The sequence below is a fragment of the Tasmannia lanceolata genome, unplaced genomic scaffold, assembly GCF_043159265.1.
Source record: "Tasmannia lanceolata isolate RefF3 unplaced genomic scaffold, GAP_Taslan_0.1 ptg000002l, whole genome shotgun sequence".
NCBI classification, from domain to species: Eukaryota; Viridiplantae; Streptophyta; class Magnoliopsida; order Canellales; family Winteraceae; genus Tasmannia; species Tasmannia lanceolata.
Window position 1 is genome coordinate 50,548,880 of NW_027518679.1, and position 9,653 is coordinate 50,558,532.

The 9,653-nt window shown below is 39.3% G+C and overlaps 1 protein-coding gene across 1 annotated transcript; it reads left to right on the forward strand.

Annotated features, from left to right (window-relative positions):
* Nucleotides 1-399: 399 nt before the first annotated feature.
* LOC143886525 (uncharacterized) lies at nucleotides 400-3,052 on the forward strand. Its single transcript, XM_077390535.1, has one exon. The coding sequence runs from the start codon at nucleotides 642-644 to the stop codon at nucleotides 2,787-2,789; it is 2,148 nt and encodes a 715-aa protein (XP_077246650.1). The 5' UTR covers nucleotides 400-641; the 3' UTR covers nucleotides 2,790-3,052.
* Nucleotides 3,053-9,653: the final 6,601 nt, after the last annotated feature.

A 9,653-nucleotide genomic window follows, 5' to 3' on the forward strand; every position in this document is an offset into this window, starting at 1 on the left:
ATAAATGGGAATTGTTATCAGCACTACTGTATTTTGATGAGGGCACTCTCACTATTTTAAAAGTATGGGATGGCCCGCACCATAGGATGATCCAAACCGTCCATTAGATTAGGTTGTGCCCTAACCCTCCAATCTAAAGAGGGCTATGGAAATGATTTTTGGGGCACAACCTATTTAGGTTGTGGCCCATCTAATGGATGGTTTGGATCATCCTATGGTGAGGGCCATACGGTACTTTTAATAAAGTGAGGAGTGCCCTCATCAAAATACAGCAGTGCTGATAACATTTCCCTCTATATATATATTGAAGAGAGAGAACCCCACAAAACCCCTGTACCTCCCAAAAACACACAAACTAAATATAACTTACAACACCAAATCCCCCCCCCCCCCCACCCCCGTCTGCTCTCAGATCACCGGTTTCCGGCATGGAAAACCGGCCGGGGGAATTTTCCGGCTAAATGCCAGGAAAAACCGGCGGAGCTGAGAAAAACACTGAGGACGATGAAGACGAAGTAGATGACGATGGAAAAAAAGTAGAAGAAAAAAAAAACCCAACACAAAAGTCTTAAAAAACAAGAAGAAAGAAAACAGAGAGAGAGAGAGAGAGAGAGAGAGAGAGAGAGAGAGAGAGAGAAGGGATGAATACAACAAACGCCCTCTCTTTAGACACCGTCTCCGTCACCGAGGATTTAACGGCGAAAGCCGTTAACAAACGGTACGAAGGTCTCGTTACAGTCCGAACCAAAGCCATTAAGGGGAAAGGAGCCTGGTATTGGGCCCATCTAGAACCCATCCTCGTCTCAAACCCTGAATCCGGACTCCCAAAATTCGTTAAACTCCGTTGCTCACTTTGTGACTCTGTTTTCTCAGCGTCCAACCCTTCTCGTACCGCTTCCGAACATCTCAAACGTGGAACTTGCCCTAATTTCTCAAAAACCCTAATTTCACCTCCCCCTTTACCTTCCCACCCACCCCCTCCTCCTCGAAAACGTAACGCCTCTTCTCCTTCATCCTCTTACCAGATTTCGCCAATCTCCGTGGTGGATCCCGGCTACGCCACCGCCGGAGAATTGATGCTCTCCGGCGGGAAGGAAGATCTCGGAGCTTTGGCGATGTTGGAAGATAGTGTGAAGAAGCTGAAAAGTCCGAAAGCTTCGGGACCGGCGCTCGGAAAGTCTCAGATTGATTCTGCTGTCGGTCTACTCGCCGACTGGCTCTATGAGTGCTCCGGCGCCGGAGCTGTCTCGTTCTCGTGCATCGAAAACCCTAAATTCAAGGCTTTCCTTCAGCAGGTTGGACTGCCTCCGGTTAGCCGGAGGGAGTTTTCTGGCGCCAGGCTGGATGCCAGGTTTGATGAGGTAAAGAGTGATGCGGATGGGAAAATCCAAGATGCTATGTTTTTTCAGATTGCGTCAGATGGGTGGAATGGAGATGGTGGTGAGAAAGTAGTTGGTCTTACTGTTAATCTTCCTAATGGGACTAGTGTGTTTAGGAAGGCGGTTTTTATTACAGGGCGAGTTCCATCTAAATACGCAGAGGAGATTTTATGGGAGACGATTATTGGTATTTGTGGGAGTGATGTGGAGAGATGTGTTGGGATTGTGGCTGATAAGTTTAAGTCAAAAGCTTTGAGGAATTTGGAGAATCAGCATCATTGGATGGTGAATATTTCTTGTCAGTTACAAGGGGTAAGTAGTTTGATTAAAGAGTTTAGTAAGGAGCTTCCTCTGTTTAAGAATGTGACTGAGAATTGCTTAAAGCTTTCAAATTTCTTCAATAGTAAGTCTCAGATTAGAAATAGTTTCCAACTAGTACTCAGAGTGCCTCCTGATTCTAGGGGAGTTTTGAATTTTGGTATTGTTTATGCAATGTTGGAAGATGTAATGAACTCGGCACGAGCTCTTCAATTAGTTGTGCATGATGAGTCTTATAAGATTGTTTGTGTTGAGGATCCTGTTGCTCGGGAAGTTGCGGAAATGATAGGGAATATGGGGTTTTGGAGCGAATTGGAGGCGGTACATTCGCTTGTTAAGATGATTAGAATGATGGCTCAGGAGATTGAAGAAGAGAGGCCTTTGGTGGGACAATGCTTGCCCATTTGGGAGGAGCTGAGAGCGAAGGTGAAGGACTGGTGCGCAAAATTTAGTGTCGCGGAAGGGCCTGTGGAGAAGTTGATTGAGAAAAGGTTTAAGAAGAATTATCATCCAGCTTGGTCAGCCGCGTTTATACTTGATCCACTTTATTTGATGAGGGACAATAGTGGGAAGTATTTACCGCCGTTTAAGTGTTTGACGCCAGAGCAAGAGAAGGATGTTGATAGGTTGATAACCCGATTAGTTTCGAGGGAAGAAGCCCACATTGTATTGATGGAGCTCATGAAATGGAGATCCGAAGGGCTCGATCCACTCTACGCGCAGGCAGTTCAAGTTAAACTAAGGGATCCAATGACGGGGAAGATGAAAATTGCAAATCCTCAGAGCAGTAGACTGGTTTGGGAGACGTGTTTGAGCGAGTTCAAATTGCTCGGTAAGGTGGCGGTGAGGTTAATTTTCCTTCACGCAACGTCGTGTGGATTCAAGTGCAATGGGTCGTTCTTGAGGTGGGTTTGTGCTCATGGTCACAATAGAACAGGCATGGATAGGGCTCAGAAGATGATATTTATTGCGGCACACGCCAAGCTTGAGAGGCGGGACTTCTCCAATGATGAAGAGAAGGACGCAGAGCTTTTTGCAAATGGTGAGAACGATGTGCTCAACGAAGTTTTCGTGGATGGTTCATCAATGTAACATTTTTACTTGTAGAATTGAATTGTAGGATTATTGAATTCTTTCTACCCTTCACCGTGTCCTTGTTGTTTACTCACTCTCTTCTGATAGAGATTTTTGAGGGGGACTGGGGAGAGGACATTGAAGGGATAGCATTATTGCTGTATGCCCTCATGATTCGAATGAATTGGTATCCCCTGCCCGGACTTGATTTTGGGGTTATTGGGCTTGTAGAAAAAAAAAAACTCTTCTTGTTTATAAAATAGAATTCCTTTTTTTTTGAATGGCAAGTATAAAATAGAATACTTGAAGAAAAATTGATCCTGAAATGCTTGACAAGCCAGTTTCTGATGTTCAATGTGAATATCATTCATAGCTTTTGCTTTCTTTCTAGAGCTCGTAGATCCACGTTATGGTTGAACTTTGAAATCTCTGGTGGAATTGCAACCCAAGAACTCATGAACATTGAAAACATATATTTTTTGTTCCTTTAGTTTCATCAGTGAAATTGTTCAAACAGTTTTTGCAGAAGCTACAGTCCGGCTTGAAATATATCTTGGTTACCAAATGTGTTAATCACCAGACTGCTTTGTTTCAGCTAATGATTTAATGAAGATCAATATTTAGATTTGTTTGTGCTTTTGATTTCACATAACCAGTTCTTGCTGAAGTAGGAGAGGGACATTTATACTGTTAGAAAAGGTTGTGAGGATAAAGATTGTACCTAGGCAATCCCAATACACCAGTAATTGCTTCCAGAGCTTTAGAACTATATATCTGGTTGCTTGATAGTTGGCTATTAATAAATTACTTTTTTGTGATATGACTGTTATTGCATAATGTGTTTGGTTTCCCATGGACATGCATTATTGTTCCCAAGAAAACTCATATTGAGGTGTCTTCGGGATTTTCTCACAAACTGGCTGGGGATCCATAAGTTTGGTGCACTTTTCTAGTTGATGTAAGTCGAATCATCTTGCCTTTATTAAGGCTGAGCGCCAACTGCCACGTGGCGTCCTTGTCCATCACAGCATTCAAATGAATCACAGCTCTTCATGTAACACAACAATTGATTTTTTTTATACAACAGTTGATCATCTCTGAACTGCTTCACATGTCCAATTTTGTCATTACGGGATAGACGAGCCAAGTGGAAAATGTACGAAATGATTCAAGCTGTTTATATGCAAATCAGTATCACTAGAATTGCCGCCATATTGATTCTCTGACATGGAACTTTGTGATTCAATTGCCTCACGCTTTGCAAGTACATGTGTTGCTCTCTAACTAAATAAATGTGGATGGGTTCTTCAAATTGGATTCAGAACCCACCATGGGAATGATTTATGCTAGCATGTACCACACTTTGCCCATGATCCACTTGGATTCTCTATATCCCAAAAAGGCTTATGTTGCTTGTGAGTTTTATGGGTGCTGGATTCAGTTCCTCCCTAATCTGTGAAAATATTTAGTCCCATTCATAGTATTCACAGATCAGAATGCAGAAATCTATGTAAATTATTTTAATATCCATCGTATTCCTTTGAACAATAACCCCTGAATTCCTCCGGTATTCTGAAATGGGACGTTTAAAATTTCCTCCACTAGACACTTGTTTGAGGTGATTGCTTTTCATGTTTCATTTGCATACTTAACTAAGATTAAGACATCTATCATGATCTCATGTCATCCATCCTTTCTTTTTTGACAGTACTAGAACTGCAAAAGGAAATAGAAAGAAAATGTAGAACTTGGAGAGAGCACCTTTGAGCGTAAAATAATTGAAGAAATGAACCTGTTAGCTAAAGTGAAAGGATCAAAACATTTCGTGGCAATGCCCCCAGGAATAGATTGTTTTTATGTAACTTATTGTTTATGAATGTTCACTAGATGACAGCAGCAAGTGATAAGACATGTTCTTTGTAGAAATGGTTGGATTAGCTTGAAAAGGAAGTTGCGGGACACAAGAGTTGCATTGATTTGGAACTACGAAGTGAAAGGCTACGAAATGTGGGAATGGATATGGCAAAGTTTTGGAGGGGTCTCAAGCTGGTTGGGTGAATGGCAAACCAGACAATACCTTCATGGTCAACCTCAGAAGAAAATTAAGGATCTTTGGAGCTGGTACACGTCGGCTGTTATCTGTTTTCGGCTCTGGTGATGGTGGAGACTCGTCATGAAACCAGTGGATGTCCATTTGATGATTTGTCATGGTCGAAGAAAAGTGGGCTCGAGGCCTTTTCTTTAAATCAGCTCTGGGTGGCTTGTCTTCTAAGCATCACCAAAGCTTGTAACTGTCAAGTTGGGTTTAAAAATAGAGATTTAGAGTTGTTTGTGACGTTTGCCAGTTTGCCATGATTGGTAAAAAGTTGCAGTGGGGACCCTAACTCAGGCAGGTTGTCGGCATGGAGAAGTTTCAAAGATGCTTGATAGTGATCCTGCAATGAACAAGAACCAGAGATGCTCCAAGAAAAAACCTAGCTTCCACAGAGCAATGAGCTTCAAAACTGTCCTCTGCTGGTGATGATGCTATTGTTCATTCATATACTTACATTTAAGTATTTGTTTTTATTACATATACACATACATCAAAAGGTTAAAGTCGGTAAAGATTAAAAACCGCTTTTTTCAATAGTCACATCAAAAGGTTTTGTGTCAATCCCTCCAAAAATGGCTCTTCGTTTCAGAAAGATAAAGTCGGCCAGAAGGGGCGGGGTGTGTGTCCTGAGAACTGTTTATTAGCTACAAAAAGAGGTCTTTCTCTATTTAAAAGAAATCTCTTGGGTTCTCGAAGAAAAGAAGAACCAAGAAAATCTAACCTAGACTCTAATTTTAGCTGCCTCCTCAAAGACTTTGATAAGCCTTTCAAAGCCTCTTCAACTGCCATGTTGTCCGACTCTGGATCTTCATCTAGGAAGAGGAAGGCGATCACATTTGAGATAGATGATTTACAGTTTCTTTGGGCCCGGCAATATGATGAAGCAATGGCGGCAGAAGTATGTCCAACGCCTTGGAAATTTCCATTGGAATTTGAAAGAGACAATGGAAACAATTTATGAAAGATGCATTGGCCAACAAGGACTGCCTGCTCAGGGAAGTCCGACCCAAAAGAGGCCTTTGTCAGAATCTATAAACTTTCTTTCTTTAAGGAAGCCCTGGAAGAGGAGTGAAGAGCTCGTCGTCAGCGTTGTGAGGAGGTTAGAGCGGCAGAGATTGAGCGTTTGGAGAAACTGATGGGTACCTCAGTAGACGTTTTTTCAGGAGTCAAGGGATTCCCTGGATCTGGAAAGACAAGAGGCGGACTCAAGGTTGATAGATTTTCTGGAATCAGAAGAAAACAAACTCATTCTCTCTGAGGAAATGGATGAGCTGCTAGCTATAGGGGATGTCTTCGGAATAGGTTTTGACGATGATTTGGAAGCCACAAAAAATTGTTTCGGTCAATGGATATTAGGGATTTGAAAGAACTAAGGAAGGTTGGTATTGAGAAGGAAGGTGATGAAAAGGGGGCCTAGGGTAATAACCCTGAATGAAAGGCCTTCCGGCCCCGGGAAAGAAAGAAAGAAAAAAGAAGAGAACGTGAAGGAGAAAGAGGAAGAAAAAAGAAGAAGAGGAGAGATGAAAAAAAGGAGGAAGAAGAGAATAGTAAATGAATAGATAGAGAAGTGCAGGAAAAAGGGAAATAGAACTCGGTAAGAATTCTTCAATCTAGTGCGTTTGGTTGTATTTAGGTTCGTTTCTTGTCAGGGAGTTTCAAAATTGGGTTTATAGGTCTTCTAGGGTTAAATCCCTTTCATATTCTTCCAGGATTTCTATCGTTTAATAGTACTGTGAATTGCCTATCACTATCCAGAAATTATCATTTTTCTATAGCTATAGCTTGAGAGATTCGTTCTTTCGCTTAGGCTTTCCTATCTGGATATTTTAACTTTGCTATATCTTCCTGGAAGTTTCTCTTTTCATCTGGAATTCGAGAGATCCTGGAGGCAGGTTTGGTAGTTTCAGATGATCCAATCAGCTTGAAGTTTCAAGAGGTTTTGTTTAGGAGTACTTTAACTATTCGCAGTTTCGAAAAGATACGGGTGATAGTTTTAAAATATGGCTATAGAAGATGTAAAGAATGCATTCTGCAGAATAGAGGAAATGAATGCTTGGTTTCTACTGTAATTTTTTGTTACCTTTTGAATTGGTCTCGGGTATGCCCGTGCCAATTCACCTTAATATTTTGTACTGCAGGCTGTGACTCTTTGTCCCGAATGCTATCTGAATATTAATGAAATATGTCACTTTTAAAAATAAAAAAAAACATATACACATACATCTTCATGTTTATACGTAAACACACATATGTGTACATATGTTGTAAAATAAAGCATAGTTGTCCATAATCCATACTGATTTCCCATTGGTCGGAGGGACCTTGCTAAATGATATTGGTAATGGACTAATGGGTGAACTTTCAATATTTGGAATGGGATATTTACGGAATCCCCATGAATAGCATCAAACCTTATTCCATGGTATTATCATGAGAGTCCACGTGATGCGCCAGGTACAATGTTCATGGTGCAGAACTCTTTTGATTCATCCTATTGGCTTTGCTCATCGGAAATGAATATATTCAAATTTGAGGAATAAACTCTTCTTTTTTTTTTCCTCTATGTTTGTATGTATGTATTGTGGCTGAAATCCGTGCAATCATGTTATTTTTGTAGGTACATTCATGCATCCATGCATTTCCTACGGTATATTATATATCTATGGAAAATGGAAACAGAAGAGAGAAAAAGGATAAAGAGGGAAAGGTATAAAAGAAATTCTTTCAAGTGAGGCATATCATATGGGTCAGTTGCTTTTCATCAGCCCACTGTAGAAACTAGTAAAAGCAATGCTTCCTATTTAGGACACCCATCTCTCATCTTTACATCAAAATGGAAATCTCAGAAGATCTTCTCACTAGCCATGACCATCATTTCACCTTATTATAGGAAACCCAAAAAGCAGTTTGAACTTTGAACTACACTGACCCTATTCATTTCTTCTGGACAGATTTTAAAATTCAAACATAACTTCACAAGACTAATAAGGATTAAAAGCAAAAGGTGCTAAAATTTTCCCATGGGGACTTTGTCCTTTGAGTGTATTTTACAGGGAAAGAAAAAGAGGGTGGGATTAACTTAACCTTGGTGGAGAGACAGTCGATACTGTCGGCAAGCTTTCTAATGCTGACTGCTCACCAAACTTCAATACTTTTTCTTTTCGGGGGTGAAAAGCTTTTCACTCTTATGTGTATACACCCCCCCCAACTCATTGTCTTTGTAAAAGCAGTAACACATATAATGATTGGTATAGGACGACCCTTTCTTTCTACAAGAATCTCCCTCCTTTCAACGCTCCTATTTCACCTTTTCCCCCCTTCCTCTCAGCTAATCTTTTTGAATTTTCTGCCATACATTGATATTTATCACTTCCTTTTGACATTTTCTTGTTGTACTTTGCATTCTTTCAAATAAAAACTCATTAAATAGAGCACAATAAAATAGGTAAAGCTTAAATTTGTGAGTTCACAACCTAAACTATCATTGTTAGGATGTGATATTAATGATCAATCTTGGGTATTCCATAATATACATGTGTGATCTTGATTGTTGATCACACATATATGGATCCATGACGGAGGCAAAACAAATGGTTTAGCTTCTTTTGGCAGGCTCTTAACGATACCTTATTGATCGAGGTTTTGGATCATCCAATTATGGTGAGCCCCAGCTACAAATAGGCTAGATTGTGATCATAGTCACAATTATTTATCTTAGAGATTTCTAGGTCGAGGTGTATCTCGGGCTATTTTAAACTTTTTTATTAGTTTTTGGTTTGAGGAAAGTGTTCCTGAGCTCGAGCTCAGATAAGCTTATCTATGCTCGAGCTCAGATAAGCTTATCTATGCTCGAGCTCAAAAACACATGTGACCCCACATTTTTTGGGATCCAAAGCATTCATTTGGAAGGCCCTTCCATGAATAGGGTGTGTACCAAAAATCAGCTCTATAGGATCATCCTAACCCTTTCATTTGTGGAGGGAAAAAATAGGCAAAAACATGGACACACAGTGACTGTCCATTTTCCCCTCCACCTTTGATTGTGTTAGGATGATCATATAGGGCTGATTTTTGGTACACACCCTATCCATGGAAGGGCCTTCGAAATGAGTGCTTTGGATCCCCACAAAAATGTGGGGCTACATGTGTTTTTTCTTAGGAACACTTTTCTCTTTTCGTTTATATCAGGGAAAAAATAAATTTATAAAATTTAAGGACAAAATGCTCTACATAAAAATATAATTTTTTAAATATGTAAGAATATTAAATTTAAGAACAAAATTAGGAAAACAAATAATAATATATTAAATTTATCATGATATTTTCGTGATATTTCTGCAATAAAAATAAAATATGAAAATATCTCAATGATTTTTTGTTATCAAGAGAATATTATGAGATTTTGTTATTTTATAAAAAACACTAGCAAAATATCGTGATATTTTAAAAAATATCGGAGAAATTTGTGACTATGCTTGTGATTGCTCACCTTCTGTACATTCTTAATTTATACGGCTTAGAGCTAGTTTTCTTTGTTTCTTTCTTTGTTTGCGACAAAAACCATTTGATTTTGAAAATGTTATACAATTATTTTTTAAATTTTTTATGTAACGAAGTTCTCTTCTTTCTAACAGATTTTGTTGCTGTATGTAGAATATTGGCATATATTCAAACATTATTATAATAGAGTAATAATAAATCTACTAGTTCCTATATAATTGTTTGTTGTATAAGGTATTTTATAGCTATAATGATATTTACGTTTAAGATATTTAATAGCTATAAAG